An 18,425-nucleotide genomic window follows, 5' to 3' on the forward strand; every position below is an offset into this window, starting at 1 on the left:
CATTTGAAAGATGTATGGAAGGTTACTAGTGATGGTTGAGACCTCAGTTAATCTATTTGAAAGGTTCATGGAAGAGTACTAATGAAGGTGAAGACAAAGGCACAGTTCTCCCACCCACACCTGATTTCCACCCCAAGATTTCAGTCTAGCTACAAAAGGACCAACATTTTCTTACCTCCTAAGACTTTGGCCTAAGGAAGCTCACGATAATGTTAAGAAGTATTTCTCTGGGTTACACTCTTGGAAAAGACCTACATCACTCAATGAAAAGATAAACATGATACTCCCACAGAAACAATGATAAGACATTTCATTTCTAAAAGCCTGGTGTCGAAGTTATAGAAAACCAAATACAAATTTCAAAGTTAATGTATAAATTATCAGATTCATAGTATAAAGTCTAACCTAAACTGTATATAAGTCAACTTTAAAAGGGAAAACAGGGGCTTCGCTGGTGGCGCAGTGGTTGACAGTCCGCCTGCCGATGCAGGGGACACGAGTTCGGGCCTCGGTCCGGGAGGATCCCACATGTCGCGGAGCGGCCGGGCCCGTGAGCCATGGTCGCTGAGCTTGCGCGTCTGGAGCCTGTGCTCCGCAGCGGGAGAGGCCACAGCAGTGAGAGGTCTGCGTACCGCAAAAAAAAAAAAAAAAAAAAGGGAAAAAACAATAACCCCTCAAATTGCATTAATGTGGTATCACTTGAGAATGCGATACAATATTTTAACCAACATAGACATTTAAAAAATATGAGGTTTGCTACTATCTGGCATCTAATAATTATGTGGAAATACTGCAATGGTTAATCATAGGCAAGAATCATGTTTGTAAGACTTATTGTTGGTATAAAAATAATCTGAGTCATGATGTGTAGATTTCAAACAAGGATACACATGTTTATGGGTATATTATAATATTACACCACGGGGGAAAATTAGGAAACTGTGCTCTCTAGGCTAAAAGTTGAAATAACACCTTTCTCTCAAAGAAAAATTAGAGTTTACAAATATCATTCATTCCTTCAACAAGACACATTCCTTCATTCATTTAACAAATATTTACTGTCTTTCCACTCTATGCCTGGCCCTGTGTTAGCCTTGGGGAGTCAGTGGTGAAGAAGACAGTCTTTGTGCCTAAGGAAATTTCAGTCTCCACCATCTCCCCTCCCACATACACACACCATGCAACACTCTCTCCAACAGCATTCTTGAAGGAAGGTCCCTTAGCTCCTGCTGTGTCCTATGACGAGACAGAGTGTGTAAAATGTCCAGCATGGAGTCGAGCAAGTTCTACATCCACTGCTCCTTGCCTACTCCCGACAAACGCCAAGAGTTGAGAGCCCCGAATTCTGTACTAGCTGCACACAGCTATCAGTCATCCGACCTTGAGATAGTCATTTCAGCTCCTTGAACCTGAGTCTGCTCTGAGGACTCTCTTTTTTTTTTTTTTTTTTTTTTTTTTTTTGCAGTACGTGGGCCTCTCACTGTTGTGGCCTCTCCCACTGCGGAGCACAGGCTCCGGACACGCAGGCTCAGCGGCCTTGGCTCACGGGCCCAGCCGCTCCGTGGCATGTGGGATCCTCCCAGACGGGCACAAACCCACGTTCCCTGCATCGGCAGGAAGACTCTCAACCACTGCACCACCAGAGAAGCCCAGGACTTTCTTCTTGAAGGCCACTTTCCAATCACAGGGAATGAGATGACTAGAGAGTTCTAATAATGGGCAGAGCCATTACCTCACAAGAGGCCAATTCTAACAGATGACACAGTTATAAAGTTCTCTTTTGTGTAGAGCTGAAACTGTCCCTCCATGAATTCAACCATGGATCTTTGTTCTGTACGCCAAACCTATCTACTGCTTCTTATCCATAAGAATCCCTCAAATATTGAAAAGATGTCACATCTTCCCAAGTCTTTAAAATAAAAAGTGCCCTTTAATGTTAATCAATCCCATTTTCCAGACCTTTTTAAAATAATATTAGTTACCTGCCTCTGTGAGGTCTTTATCAACCTTTCTATTTAACATGTAGTGCCCACAATAAAATACAGTGCTCTAAATTTGTAGTACAACCAGCAAGTGCTTGTGATACATCTAGTAACACAATATAAGCCTCTATGATTGGGCTTCCCTGGTGGCACAGTGGTTAAGAATCTGCCTGCCAAAGCAGGAGACACGGGTTCGAGCCCTGGTCCGGGAAGATCCCACATGCCGAGGAGCAACTAAGCCCGTGAGCCACAACTACTGAGCCTGTGCTCTGGAGCCCGTGCGCCACAACTACTGAGCCTGTGCTCTAGAGCCCGTGAGCCACAACTACTGAGCCTGCGTGCCACAACTACTGAAGCCCGCGCACCTAGAGCCCGTGCTCCACAACAAGAGTTGTTCTCTTCTCACCGCAGTGAGAAGACTGTGCACCACAACAAAGAGTAGCCTCCACTCGCTGCAACTAGAGAAAGCCCACACACAGCAATGAAGACCCAATGCAGCCAAAAATAAATAAATAAAATTTAAAAAAAAGACTCTATGATTGACTTGGAGGAGAAAAGACAACTGAACGTGTAAAAAGCAACCACAGGAATACTATCTGAATCATACTCATTTGCAACTCCACAATAAAGAGGCAGGATAGCAGAGCAGTCAAGAGTACAGATTGAGGTCATATAACCCAGATGGGTTCAGATTCTAGCTATTTATATGTATTGGATGTTAACCTCTCTGTTTCAGATTTCTCCCCTATAAAATGGGAAGCATAATAGAACCTACCTTATAAGACTGATATAAAAAAGTGAATGAGTGATCAGATATAAAGCAGTTATAAGAGGTACAGAGTAGACTAAATATTATCAAATAAAATAGGCAACTTATTTATCTAAGTGATTATATATTAACATGTTTATCTAAATGCCTGTTTCGCAATGTGCATTCACAAATGATATAAAAAGAAAATAACTTTTCATTACTTCCATGTATCTAAAGATTGAGTTATTAACGGATAAAAGTAAACTGACACTTCCTTAGGTTCAAAGGATATGATATCTCTCTTAAGAGAGAAGATGAAGTGAATTATATTAACAGAGAGGAAGCTAAGAGGAAAAGAGAATAAACAGAAAGTAAACATGAAAGAAACAAGTTCTTAAGAACATTTTCCCCTTCCATGAAAACACAGTCTGCTCATTTCGACTATACTATGAATGCATAATTTTCAGCACTTTAATGTGCAGTAAGAGTATTCTCTGTATTGGTTTGTTTTTTTGTTGTTTTTCTTTTACATCTTTATTGGAGTATAATTGCTTAACAATGGTGTGTTAGTTTCTGCTTTATAACAAAATGAATCAGTTATACATATACATATGCTCCCATATCCCCTCCCTCTTGTGTCTCCCTCCCACCCTCCCCATCTCACCCCTCCAGGCGGTCACAAAGCACCGAGCTGATCTCCCTGTGCTATGCGGCTGCTTCCCACTAGCTATCTACCTTACGTTTGGTAGTGTATATATGTCCATGCCTCTCTTTCGCTTTGTCACAGCTTACCCTTCCCCTTCCCCATATCCTCAAGTCCATTCTCTAGTAGGTCTGTGTCTTTATTCCTGTCTTACCCCTAGGTTCTTCATGACATTTTTTTTCTTCTTAAATTCCATATATATGTGTTAGCATACGGTATTTGTCTTTGTCTTTCTGACTTACTTCACTCTGTATGTTTACTTTTAAAAACCTCATCAGAAGAGTCATCACCTAATGCTAATCAACTTTCGGTCATATCTACCGTGGCCAGTGACTCCTGAACTAAAATGACTCTGTTTCAGTGCTCATTTAGTTCTAAAAATAAATGCTGCCACATGGCATCTGTTTCCATACAACTAAGCCAGCATGGATATGAAGTAACCATGGGACTTCAAACACACTTGTAGATCACTCGCTAACAATGCTAAGGGTGGTTAAATAAACAAAATAAATTACCTCTGTATTTCTTTCTAGTTCAAAAAAAAAAAAAGCTTTCTTTACAAACCTTCCTAAGAAGTTTTACCAATGTTGATACAATTTCTTTAAAAATGATGACTCATTTATTTAAGGTTTAGCCCAAACTTCATTAAAATTTAAAGAAAACAGTCATTTGAACAGTACACTTTGAAAGCCTAATGTATACCACATCATTGTGATGGCTTTCAAATCATTAAAAACCTCTTCTTTAGCAAATAACATTTACCTAAGAAGGAACAACTGTATTCCATTTGTTACAAAATGGTTGCTTTTCCCAACAATACTTATTAATATTAGATAAAAGTGGAAATAAATCTTCACTACACCTCTGAGAAATAGGCAGCATGGAATGTTTTCTCAAGATAAAGTTCATCCATATTCTCTTTCAAAATTCCCAAACTTTTAAAAGTTGGCAATACTGTCACTTGTGAAGGGAATCAAGAGATAATAAGTTTGTGATAACAGTTGCCACCAACATGTATCAAACAGTACGTGCTCATCACTGTGCTAGGTATTTTGGTGCATTATCACATCTCATTTAATCCTCATAACCTATGAGGCAGATACCATTACTACCCTCAATTAAAGTTAAGGACACTGAGATTTATAGCAGTTAGCTAATTTGTCTAGGGTCACCTAACCAGACACGGCCAAGCCACGACCCAAATCCTGGCTGTTTGACTTTAGTCTTAAGCTCTGCAATTGGAAAAATTAAAAAAAGCTGGGGATAGACATGCCATGATTAGTGAGAAAGAGACAAAGAGAGCTGTGGATGTGAGAAGAAAGAGAACAGAGGCAAAGACTATCCAGAAGGAAAGAATACTGTGCAATAGGAAAGAGCCCTGAGTTAAATATCAGGAGATCTGCAATCCCTTCCCTGGGGGGCAACAGTATGACCAAAGGGAAATCAATTCTCTCTAGTTTAATATAAGAAGAGCACATTCACATACAGCACAGAGGTATGTTAAAGATAAAAAAGTTAAAGTGAAAATAAAACTCCAAAACACCATGCAAATATCAATAAAATAAAAAAGAAAACAATTAAAAATGGACAAAAAAAATTAAGAATGTTTCACTGATTCCACAGTCATAGAAAATGTCATGGTAGAATTTACACTACAAATAAATTAATTGTGAACATTAACCTAAACACTCATAAAATGCCAATAAGCCTGTCTGGAACTGTTCTTTTCTGTTCCCTGATCACATCACTGACACCTAACATCACAGAAAATGCATTCAACGTTAGTAGGTTTTGCTGTTGTTGCCTACTGCAGAAGACACTTGTAAAACCAGAAATGCAAACTTAGGTCAAAATTAACCCAATGTAGGGTAATTAAAAAGAATATATGTATGTGCACGTGCGTGTGTGTATTTAATTTATCATATCTATTTATTTTGACATTGTGAGACCTGGAGCAGAGGAATCCAGCTATTCTGTGAAACCAACAGAATTTATTTATTGTGAGACAATAAATAGGCATTGTTTTACGCCACTAAGTTTGTGGTAATCTGTCACGAAACAACAGAAAACTAATACAATACCTGAGGCAATTCAGACAACCCCCAAAACAAGACAATTATTAACTCCAGGGATGGGAGCATAGGCCTGTTTAAAAGTAATCATCGTGGGCTTCCCTGGTGGCGCAGTGGTTGAGAGTCCGCCTGCCGATGCAGGGGACACAGGTCCGTGCCCTGGTCTGGGAAGATCCCACATGCCACGGAGTGGCTGGGCCCGTGAGCCATGGCCGCTGAGCCTGCGCGTCCGGAGCTCCACAACGGGAGAGGCCACAATAGCGAGAGGCCCGCGTAACGCAAAAAAAAAGAGAAAAAAATGTAATCATCGTGTAGGTAGGTCTTAACCATGTCTGCAGGTCCTTTGACACCACCCTCAAGATGTCTGTGTCCCCTCCTCTGGAAGCTCAGTCAGTCTCAGTGCTTGCTCATAACCACAGTATGACTTCCCCAGCTAAGTCAGTTTCTGCCCTGCTCTCTAGAACACTCCCTGTAGAACCCATTTTACTAGAGTTTGACACGGGGTTTTTGGGTAAAGCACAGCTTTTCCACTTTCCATTTACTAATTATAGATTTTCCATTTACTATTATCCCTTGTCAATATATCATCCTTAGGGACTTCAAGGCAAAGAGTAGTGGCTGTAATGAGGCAGAATTCAGCTGTCGCTGGATTCCCCAGCCATAAGACCACCAAACTACACCATTAACCTCTGACACGAACTGGCCAAAATAACACCACGAGTAGCAGTCACTGGAACCCAGGAAGGTGGAACATTTAAATATTTAAAGATAGGGAGGATTGTCAATTACTGGTTGAAAACATACCTCTTATTCCATTTTATACCCTGGAAAGTTCTACCAAATTGATTTGCTATAAAACTCTAAGCAATGTGCCTAACATTTCAGTCTCGCACTTCTCGTCCAACAAACTTCAGAAATGAAGTTTGGTTGAGTGAAACGTTGGAAATTTCTTGAAAATATTTCAACAAAAAAGTCTCCTCATGCCCCAAATGAATTTTCATCTTATTAATTAAAATCAACAAATACTTATGGATAAGGTACTATGAGATAAAAATGTATAACAGTGTCCCTATCCTCAGGGAGGTTATAAGAAACATAAGTACTTAGCTAAACACAAGGCGCAATATAGTAAGTTCTATGAGAAGGTACAAAAGGAGAGACTGCATGCAGTTGGAGGTCCAAGAAAGAGCTGTACCAAGGATTTGAATAACCTCTCCCAAATCTTAAATTTCGGAACCCTCACTCAGACTAAACTCTAGATCCTTGTCGGGGAGAACCCCTTATCCACAACCCCACCACGAGCCTCCACAGAGGGGAGAAAACTATTGCTCACTTCCCAGGGAAGACAAGTGGTTAATCTGATAGGTTAATCGCTCTACCTGACCTTCACCTGGGAGGAAGGAAGAAGAAGCAACATTTTGCCCTTCGGCCTCCAACAACTTATCAGAAGCTCTGTATTCAGTGGTTATTGGACCCTGTTCAGCCATTAATAAAGGCATCTCGTATTCCTTATGCTCCATTCTCAAAAACTGAGAACTCAGAGGGGGAAGATGGATCAGTTACTGATCCCTCAAACATCCAACAATCCCTTTTTATCTTTCTGTCCAGTATGCTATGCCCTATAAATCATCAATCCTGGGCCAACTTAGTTGTTTTTCTTTACTCCTATCTTTAAGAAAATGCTATAGGCCCAGGAATTAAGAACATTACTTATCTCCAATCTCTGGTGGACACTATGTACTACCTAGTAATCTTCTACTGGTCCCTGTTCAGTTTCGATTCTTATCTTCTATAGAAGCTCCTCCAAACCCTCCTAAAGTCTTATTCATAGCATATGACCTAATCTGCAATTTCACTGAGAAAACAGTAGTGTTTGGGTTTGAAATATATGAACTTCCTGCCCACACCTACTTCCATAAACTTTGTCTCCTATTCAAGGCTAATCTCTTAACCTGTGCTCTGGGTCCCAACCCCTGCAGTTTACTCAGCGATCATGCTCCAACAGTTATTCCCTTTCTCTCCTGCAGCTTCAGCTTTTGATTCTAACAATTCTTTCCTCTCTTCATATAGACACACTCAAAATTCATTTAAAAAACAAAGCAAAAGGGCTTCCCTGGTGGTGCAGTGGTTGAGAGTCCGCCTGCCGATGCAGGGGACGTGGGTTCGTGCCCCGGTCCGGGAAGATCCCACATGCCGCGGAGCGGCTGGGCCCGTGAGCCATGGCCGCTGAGCCTGCGCGTCCGGAGCCTGTGCTCCACAGCGGGAGAGGCCACAACAGTGAGAGGCCCGCGTACCGCCAAAAAACAAACAAACAAACAAACAAAAAAAAGCAAAAGATCCTCAACAACAACAAAACCAGAACTGCCTCTTCAAACCTGAACATTCTTGTTGCTATATGTCTGCTCCTTCTTTTAACCGCCAAACTTGTAGGACAAGGAGTCCGTGCTGGCTCTCTCTGCCTTTCCACTTAGCATTCGCCATGCAGCCTACTGCATGCCACCCTCCACTGCAACTACTCACATCAGTGTGACCAAATGACCTCCTGATTCACAAATTCAACAGACACTTTTCCTTTCTTCTTTGACTTGACCTCTCTACAGCATTTGATGTTTAACAACTTCCGTCTTGAAACTCCCTTCCACTGGCTTTTTATAAATCATTGCCTCCTGATGTTCCTTCTATACTTCAGAATGCTCTCTCTCAGTCTTTATTGGTCAAACCTTACATTTTAACTTTTTTCCCAGGATTCTATTCTTGGCTGTCCTCTCTCTTCTCAAACTCAACTGTCCCTGGGGAGGGGGCGGGGGAGGAATATTCACAGCATGAATTATCTCACATGCCCATAAATCAATAAGACTAAATCTGAACTCATTTGCTTCTTCTCCATCCCCTACCCTTACCAGTGCTTACCTCCATCATGGCACTGCTCTAGAATTTGTTTATCTGTGTGTCCTCCCTGCCCTGGCATGCCTAGGGGATGAACACAAAACACTGCTGTCCACAGTGGAAGCTTCCTAGGGCAGGGGCTAGGAGTGTGGAAGGGGTCAGCGACCTAGCAAGAACAATGCACCTGAGAGGACCTAAGGAAAATGTAGCTGTAAAAGTATCCCAGGGACCTCCCTCGTGGCACAGTGGATAAGACTCCATGCTCCCAAAGCAGGGGGCCTGGGTTCGATCCCTGGTCAGGGAACTAGATCCCACACGCATGCTGCAACTAAGAGTTCGCATTGCCACAACTAAGGAGCCCGCGTGCTGCAACTAAGGAGATGGCAAGCCACAACTAAGGAGCCTGGGAGCCGCAACTAAGGAGCCCACCTGCTGCAACGAAGACCTGGTGCAACCAAATAAATAAATATTTAAAGATTTTTTTTAAGAAAAAGAATCCCAGATGAACTTCACTGAACTACACCATGAATATCTTGAGGGAAGTGATATATATATATATATATATATATATATATATATATATATATATATATGTATATTTTTTCTCTGAATCCTTTGTGTTTATTGGCACGAGTGCCTAGCACATGGTGGATCCTCAATTCATATTTAATTCATATTTTTGTAATCAAAGAAGTAGAAAAAGTATGGGATATCTGAGATAAGCTTTGAAGAACTGGTAGAATTTCAACAGCTCTTGATGGAGGAGGGATCATTTAAGTCAGAGGGAATGGAAAAAGCATTAGGTTTAGACAGAACTGCTGGACTGGTGGGATGTATAAGGACAAATAATTATCAGTATGCTAGAATGCTGAGGAAGGATTTTACAGGACTTTACGGCGGAGTTACAGATGCAACCTGACAGGCGATGGCGAGCCAGTGAGGTCTTTTAAGCAATGTGATTTGCAATTGGAAAAAAACTAACTGGAACAGAGGACACTTCTTTAAATAGCTGCCAAATGAATTACCTAAGTGAGAAGAAACGAAGGCCTGAACTACAGCAACTAGAGTAACTGTAGCTTGAAAGTAGAAAATATTATTTTTAAGATTGATGGTAAAAAACCAAACTTCTTGAATATTTAAGAACAGCGGAATTAGTTGAACATTAAAGGGAGGTGAAAATTTTAAGGCACTAAAATTAGAAGGTCTAAAAAGAAAACTATATAAATACTTTAAAAAATACATTTAATACATTGGTTTATGGACCCAAACAATCATGACACGTTGGGTGTTAGCATCTACAATGTACTTATCAAGTTTACTGTTCTTAGTGAGAACTCCAACCCGTGTGACACACAGCTGGCAATTAGAGAGGGCGTTCAGTACAAGCTCACGAAAGATTATTCTATAACTTTTGAGGGGGGAGTTACCAGAGTATAACCATACCGTGAAGCTGTTGTTAGCATTTTTTGTGCTTGCTTCAGCTACACTGGCATCTGAGAGGTCAACTTCATCAAATATCAGAGACTGTTAATGAAAAAGAACACAAACATGTCAAGTGCAAACCTAACTGAATGCTCCTCAGTATTTTTTTTTTTTTTTACCGTCACATCATGACCATGAAGCTATGTCAGGAATTAGAAATAAAAACTGAAGAAAAACGGAAATTACTGATGCTTGGTGAGTAGAACCATAAAGTTCAACGAACACATAAATTCCAAACTGTAAAGGACTTTAAAGAACTCCCCTGGCACATTGTTTCATTGAAAAATGCTCTGTGCTCTCCAGAAGCATCGTTTATGGGAAACCTACTACTCAGTGTATGACATACACACATACTCACACACTCCCCACAATGAGAAGAACTAGTCCTGGCTCAGATCACGGACAGTTACTGAACTTTTTGAAGGTGACCTTCCTCATCTGTAAATGTGCTCAAATGAGATGGTGCGTGTGCTCTGCAAATATAAGATGCCATTTCTTTTATACTCTTAAAAGAAGTTTTATTTATTTATTTATTTGTTTGTTTGTTTTTGCAGGCTCCAACATTTATTTTTTTTATGCTTAAAAGAGATTTTAATCAAAAAAGTTTCAGTGGTAAAAACTCCATAGAAATAAAATCTTTAAAATGGACACTTGAGAAATTAGGAAATTCTAGTAAATAAATGTACCCTTCCCACTTTGAGTCAGTTGGTCCTTTGTTCACGGTCATTCAATGTTCTTCCAGGGAGGTAGGTATAACACCACTCCTCTAGGACTGCTAGAAAAAGAGGCTCCCTTATCTGATAACTTTTACCACCCCCCAAGATCTCCAGGGAGTTATGCAACTCTACTTCAACCCAACCAATCTGACCGTAAGACTTGCTCCCTGACTACAAGGAATTTATAATCTAGCACGGGAGCTGAAATAGACACAACTAGTTTTAAGTAAGGGAGACTATTAAAAGTGGAAGAGCAGACACTACAAAATGCTATGGAAGGTCACAGCAGAAGACAAATGCTTTCTCTTGTGAATAATGGAATGAAGACAATTTTAGGGGGACCTTAAAGAAAACAGGGAATTTCTTTAAGTGGAGATAGAGGAAAAAACATACTGGGGATGGAAAACATGGGGCGAGGCTGTAGACTATCGAGTGGTCAGTGTTGTCTGGAGATAAATGTGAGAGGTCAGAATGGAGCCAGATCAGGGACAACCGTGAACATAATGACTTTTAAAATAAGATTATTCTATCTTGTTATTACTTCCACAGCTGCATAAACTAAGAATTATGTTTGTTTGTTTATTTATTTTTTACCTCCTGGTGTATAACTCTACTAATTATATCACAAACACGTGTTTTTTAATATAGAAATGATCGATTATCCTACTGGCACAGTAACAATAAATCTTACTATTTTTAAATTGAAGTATAGTTGACATACAATATTAGGTTAGTTTCACGTGTACAACATAGTAATTTGACAATCAAATACATCATCAAATGATCACCATGATAAGTCTAGTAACCATTTGTCATCATACAAAATTATTACAATATTATTAATTATATTCCGTATACTATATATTAAATCCCCGTGACATTTAACCCTCCCCTCTGGCAACCACCCATTTGTTCTCTGTATCGGTAAGTCTCTTTCTGTTTTGGTTTGTTTGTTCATTTGTTTTGTTTTCTAGGTTCCACCACATGTAAGTGAGATTGTACGGTATTTGTCTTTCTCTGTCTGACTTATTTCACTCAGCATAATACCTTCTATGTTCATCCATGTTGTTGCAAATGGCAAGATCTCATTCTTTATGGCTAATATTTCATTATATTCATTACTAATAATTGGTCTGTTCAGATTTTCTGTTTCTTCCTGATTCAGTCCTGGAAGATTGTATGTTTTGAGAAATTTATCCAGTTCTCCCAGGTTGTCCAATTTGTTGGTATATAGTTTTCATAGTAACCTCTTATGATCCTTTGAATTTCTGTGATGTCAGTTGTAACTTCTCTTTCATTTCCAATTTTATTTATTTGGCTCTCTCTCTCTTTTTTTTCTTGATGACTTTGGATAAAGGTTTATCAATTTCATTTATCTTTTCAAAGAACCTGCTCTTAGGTTTTTGTGGGGTTTTTTGGTCTCTATTTCATTTAATTCCACTCGTAACTTTACTATTTCCTTCCTTCTACTAACTCTGGACTTGTTTATTCTTCTTTTTCTCGTTCCTCTAGGTGTAAGGTTAGATTGTTTATTTGAGATTTTTCTTGTTTCCTGAGGTAGGCCTGTATTACTATCAAATTCCCCCTTAGAACTACCTTTGCTGAGTCCCAAAGATTTTGGAACACTGTGTTTCCATTTTAACTTGTTTGAAGGTATTTCTTGATATCCTCTTTGATTTCTTCAGTGACCCATTGGTTTTTACTGAGTTTGTTGTTTAGGCTCCATGTGTTTGAGTTTTATTCCAGTTTTTCTTGTGGTTGATTTCTAGTCTCATACTGTTGTGGTCAGAAAAGATGCTTGATGTGATTTCAGTATTTTAAAATTTATTGAGATTGGTAGCCTAATAAAAGATCTGACCTGGAGTGTTCCATGTGCACTTGAAAAGAATGTATATTCTGCTGTTATGGGGTGGAATGTCCTGTATATATTATTAAGTCCCATCGAGTCTAATGTGTCATTTAAGGCCAGTGTTTCCTTATTGATTTTCTGTCTGAATGATCTAATGATTACAATTACATTGATGTAATGGGGTGTTAAAGTCCCCTACTATTATTGTATTACTGTCAGTTTCTCCTTTATGTCTGTTAATATTTGGTTTACATATTCAGGTGCTCCTCTGCTGGGCATATATATATTTACTAGTGTTATATCTTCTTACTGGATTGATCCCTTTATCATTAGGTAATGCTCTTCTTTGTCTCTTGTTACAGTCTTTGTTTTAACGTCTATTGTTTTAACATCTATTTTGTCTGATATAAGTATTGCTATCCCATATTTCTTTTCATTTCTATTTGCATGGAATATCTTTTTCATCTCTTCACTTTCAGTCTCTGTGTGTCTTTAGATCTGAAGTGAGTCTCTTGTAGGCACCATATATATGGGTCTTGTTTTTTGTATCTAATCAGCCACGCTGTGTCTTTTGATTGGTGCATTTAGTCCATTTAGATTTAAAGGAATTATTGATAAGTATGTACTTATTGCCATTTTTGTGAATTGTTTTCTAGTTATCTTTGTTGTTCTTCTCTATTCCCTTCTTCTTCTCTTGCTCTCTCCCCTTGTGATTTGATGATTTTTTTAGTATTATGTTTATATTCCTTTCTCTTTATTATTTGTATATCTGTTATCAGTTTTTGGTTTGTGGTTACCATGAGGTCCTTATACAACAACCTCTGTATATAGCAGTCTATTTTATGTTGACAGTTGCTTAAGTTTGAGCATGTTCTAAAAGCACTACATTTTTACTCCATCCACCATTTTATGTTTTTGATGTTATCTTACTTTGTGTATTCCTTAACTAATTATTGTAGATATATATGGTTTTACTAGTTTTGTTTTTTAACCTTCATACTAGCTATATAGGTGGTTGATCCACTACCTTTACTATAATTTTGCCTTTACTGACGAGATATTGTCTTTCATAATTTTCATATTTCTAGTTATAATTTTTTCTTTTCTGTTTAAATTTCTTTAACATTTCTTGTAAGACTGGTTTAGTGGTGATGAACTATAAAGTAGACAAGCTATTGCCTGTCTGGGAAACTCTATCTCTCCCTCAATTCTGAATGATGGCTTTGCTGGATAGAATATTCTTGGTTATAAGTTTTCTCCTTTCAGTACTTTGAATATATTGTGCCACTCCCTTCTGTGAAGTTTTTGCTGAAAAGTCAGCTGACAGTCTTATGGGGACTCCCATGTATGTAACTAGTTGTTTTTCTCTTATTGCTTTTAAGATTTTCTCCTTAGCTTAACATTTTGGCATCTTAATTATAATGTGTCTTGGTGTGGGTCCCTTTGGGTTCACTTTGTTTGGGTCTCTCTGTACTTCCTGGGCCTGGATGTCCGTATCCTTCACCAAGTTAGGAAAGTTTTCAGCCATATTTCTTCAAATAGGTTTTCTGTCCTTTTCATTCTCTCTTCCCCTGCTGGGACCCTTATAATGTGAATGTTGGTATACTTGATGTTGCCCAAGAGGTCCCTTAAACTATCCATTTTTTGGTTCCTTTTTCTTTTTACTGTTCTAACTGGGTGATTTCCACTACCTTATCTTCTAGACCACTGGTCCTCTCTTCTGCATCATCTAATCTGCTGTTGGTTTCCTCTGGTGTATTTTTCATTTCCATTATTATTTTCTATCTCTTTGTTGAAATTCTCACTCTTCTATTCTTCTACTGAGTTCAGTGAGTATCTTTGTGACCATTACTTTGAACACCTTATCTGGAAGTTTGCTTATCTCCATTTCATTCAATCTACTTCTGAGGGTTTGTTTAGTTCTTTCATTTGGAACATATTCCTTTGTTTCTTCATTTTGCCTAACTTTCTGTGTTTGTTTCTACATATTGCGTAGATCAGCTACATCCCCCGGTCTTGAGAGAGTGGCTTTGTGTAGAAGGTATCCTGTGGGGCCCAGTAGCATGGTCTCCCTTGGATACCAGGGCCAGATGCTCCAGGAATGTTCCCTTTGTGGGCTGCATGTGTCCTCCTGTTGTGGCTCGGCTGCACTTGCTGAGGGGGTGCTTGTACGCAAGGCTGGACCCCAGTGTGGCTGGCTGCAAGGCCCAGTTGCAACTGTTGTGGGTGCTCTGGTGTGTGGGGCTGACGCCTGGGGCAGGAGCCACTTTAGGGGGACACTAGTGTTGGCCAAAGGTGTCCACCAGGTCTAACAGGGCAGGGGGCTGTTTTAGTGGAGCTCCAGTGCCAGCTGAGGGTACCCACCTTAATGTTTATTTTTGAAGGAACAGTAAAATATCCGTTTTAAATGGATGCTCATCATTACAATTTTTTTCTTCCAAAGCTACATCATTCTTATTTCATTCAATTATTATATAAAAATTATTTAAGCCTTGATTTTATTTCACTGTGATTTTTATTTCTAAGTGCTAGCATAATTGAGTGATTGTTTTGTGCCAGGTATTATGTAAGCACTTCATGTATGTAATTTCATTTAAGCCTCCTCTCAATAACATGCTGTCCACAGCCACTCCACTGGAATGTGCTAGAATCGGGATACGAACTCTTGTCTGAAACCAGAGTATGAACTCTTAGGAACTACAGCAATTCTCTCTCTCATTTTCAGGAAAAGATTTATGGGGTAAAAAGTAGCAAGAAAGGGGGGAACCCAAATTTAGAGTTTATTATATCTAATAAGGTTACATTTAACTGTTCATTTTACTTGGAAGGAAAAAAAGAAAGAAAGCAAACTACACTAGGACCGTCCTATAAGATTGTCCTTAGGGGAAATGGCATGAAACTGACTCAAATAGACCCCCTTGGGATTTGGTCCAAGATGAATCACATTTATATGGAATTTATATCGGAGCAGTAATGCTAGCGAGCCCCAAGACAAAAACAGTTTACAGAACCAAAATTTCAATTCCACCTACAGCCTTCGAGTGCTTGCAACTAGTATTCTCTCGAATTACCTTTGAGTCCTTTGCATAATAAAGTGTACGACCTCGAAGTTTGAAGTATCGCTTTTTCCATCTTTGGAAAGAACTGGTTTGCTTTAACAGCTGTCCCTCTTTAATACTGGTCTAGGGAGAAGCAGAAACACAACGACATGATTAAAATGAAATTCAAAACCAAATAAATTTCAAAATTAATGACACACTATCATTAACATTTTGAATATTATTTCTCATGCTTTGCAAATTACATGAGAGAATATTTTATTCTCCCCATTCAACAAGGGAACACATGTGCAAAGTCCCAAAGAGCAAAGGTGAATTCAACATGGTGACTCAAAGCAGTCATAAATACTATGGAAGACACATGCACAAAACTAATACTTTTCAATGCAGTGTGATGAGTACATGTACATATATAAGTACATATATACTTGTATATAGTAAACTGGTGGAAGGGTGGAGGTGCAGTATAATGTAATGGTTAAGAAGGCATGGGCTCTGGAGCCAGAAACCTTGTGATCAACTCCTGGTGCCACCACTTAGTAGCTGGATGATCTTAGGCAAGTCAAGAAACTTCATGGCTTTATTTATTCATGTATAAAATGGGGGTGACAACAGGACATACCTTATAGGGTTGCTGTTGTGAGAAATAAATTTTAAAAACACGTAAAGGTATTTACTGCATGGCACGTAGTAAGTGCTCATTAAATGTCAGTTACCATCAGCTATGTGTTATTGTAACAAACACATACTCAAAGCATGGTGCATGGCGGCCCGAAGAAGGAAGCTCCGCCTCAGAGGGTGTCAGTGATGCTGTCCTCCCAGAGGACAGCCTTAGGTGGGTCTTGAAGGAGTTTATCCGAATGATGAGGAGTGGGAGAAGGGTATTGTACGTGTGTGCACAAGTAGAAAGGTATAAAACAGCACAGATATTTGGGGACTCTTCACAGACTTTCTGGTTATAAACCAAGGGTAGAGCTTGCAACGGGGAGCAGCAAGAGATGTGGCTGGAAGAGGTGGGCAGGGACTCTGGGATACTGGGCTAGACCCTGTGCTAAGTGCTTTATGTATACAAGCTCATTTTATTGCCACCAACAACATCCTTGGAACCCCTCTGACTTCATCTAGTATCTCTCCTTCACTTGGTCAACTCCATTCACAATGATGCTTTGCTTTTAAGTGGGCGTGCATGCACGTCCCTTAGGACTGGACACTACCTATTCTCTCCTCCTGGACTGCTCTTCCCTCAAATATCCATCTGATCAACTCCTTCACCTCCTTCAAGTCTCTCACCTTCTTGATGAGACCCACCTCACTGACCTCCTATTCCACATGCTCTCCATATTTTCCCCCATCCTGATCTTATTTACTTCCCCACACAAAGTACTTTCCATCTGCTAATGTATAATGTAATTTACTTATTTATTATATTTATTGTGCTACCCCTATTAGAATATAAGTTCCCTGAGTTATTATATCTAATAAAGTTAAATTTAATGTTTCATTTCAACTGAAAGGAAAAAAGAAGGAAGAAGGAAGGACACTTTATTTATAGCAAACTAAACTTACAGCCTTCTTATGAGACTGTCCTTAGGAAATATGTCATGGGATTGACTCAAATAGATCCCCTTGGGATGGGGGTCCAAGATGGATCACATCTATCCTGAATTCACAGAAGAGCAGTAATGCTACAGTGAATCTCCAGGGCAAAAACAGCTTACAGAACCAACATTCTATATCCATCCCACTGGACTGCACACTGATGTGTCTCAAATACCTAGAACATTATCTGGCACTATGATATGGAGATCCATATGAATGAATAGAAGATGCTGAGATTAAACCCATGTTTGTTTGAACGCCAGAGTTTATTTCCAACTCTTCCACTATACTGTCTTTTATTATCAACAAGACATAAAATACTGAGAAAAGTTTGTTGTCTCTAATATGGTAGTTAGGTCACACTAATGTTTACTTTCAGTTTCATTAAAAGATTTCCTTCCTCTAGAGCCTGCTCTCAGATGGTCCTCCAGGAATTGTGAGAGCATTAAAATTTAATGATAACAAAATACTTTTGAAACTCCAGTACCAAAGAGCCCGACTTAGAATCAGACAGACAGACTTCGAGCCAGGCTCCACTACCCACTAGCGGTATAAATCTGCGTAAGTTACTTCAGCTCTCTATGCCCAGTTTCCTCCCCTAAAAGATGGAAATAATAATGCCAACTTCACAAGCTTGTTGCATCTAATTTAATTATAAGACAATGCCTGGAGAGCACTCAGCACACCATCTGGGTTACAGAAAATATTTAATAAATGGCAGAAAGTGTTATTATGATATCGTTATGCTATTAAGTTCACGGAGTATTTGCCAGGCACCAAATTATAAGAGCTTCTTGGAAGAAGTGAATAAGTGTTTGCAGGCCTCCGTGGGAGCAAATAACAGCTGGAGCAGAAGGAGAGTGTCAAGAGATGAGGTGAAGGGAGACAACAGCCAGGCGATGCTGGCCACAAAGGGAGCTTGCTTTTTATTCTAAGTGCAAAAAGCTAGTGAACTGTCGAAGCGGGACAGTGAGAATGGGGAAATGGGTGAGAAAGAGTGGAGGGCCAATTAGGAGGCTGCTGCAGGAGTCCCAGGGAGAGACCAGGGAGGATAGGACTAAGGTTGTAGCATCACTGAGACCGACAGAAGCAGAGGAATTTGAGACGTTATTTTGGAGGCAGAATCTACTGGCCTCGCTGATAGACATGAAGGGCAAGAGAGAGAAAAGAACCAAGGGAAAGTGTAAGCATTTGCCTTGGGCAACTAGATGCAAAAGATCGCGAAAGAAAAGGGTATTAATAAGGAAGAGTTAAGTGGTGAGCTGCCCCGATGCAGCCTCCAAAGTTACCCAGGGTAGAAAGTCTATATTCTTAAACTTGGTCACA

The 18,425-nt window shown here is 39.5% G+C and overlaps 1 protein-coding gene across 6 annotated transcripts in view; it reads right to left on the reverse strand.

The window, feature by feature from the left end:
- DGKH (diacylglycerol kinase eta) overlaps positions 1-18,425 on the reverse strand; it is a 184,094-nt gene that overhangs the window by 96,634 nt on the left and 69,035 nt on the right. For 5 of the 6 annotated variants that reach the window (XM_081215128.1, XM_081215129.1, XM_081215125.1 and 2 more), the window contains exons 3-4: positions 15,513-15,623; positions 9,838-9,918 (exon numbers count right to left, since the gene is read on the reverse strand). In XM_081215128.1, the coding sequence (XP_081071254.1) occupies positions 9,838-9,918; positions 15,513-15,623 (192 nt within the window). The remainder of the gene's footprint in view (positions 1-9,837; positions 9,919-15,512; positions 15,624-18,425) is intronic. The other variant, XM_081215126.1, reaches the window with a different exon arrangement.

The sequence above is a fragment of the Mesoplodon bidens genome, assembly GCF_964165515.1.
Source record: "Mesoplodon bidens genome assembly, chromosome: 17".
Lineage (NCBI taxonomy): Eukaryota > Metazoa > Chordata > Mammalia > Artiodactyla > Ziphiidae > Mesoplodon > Mesoplodon bidens.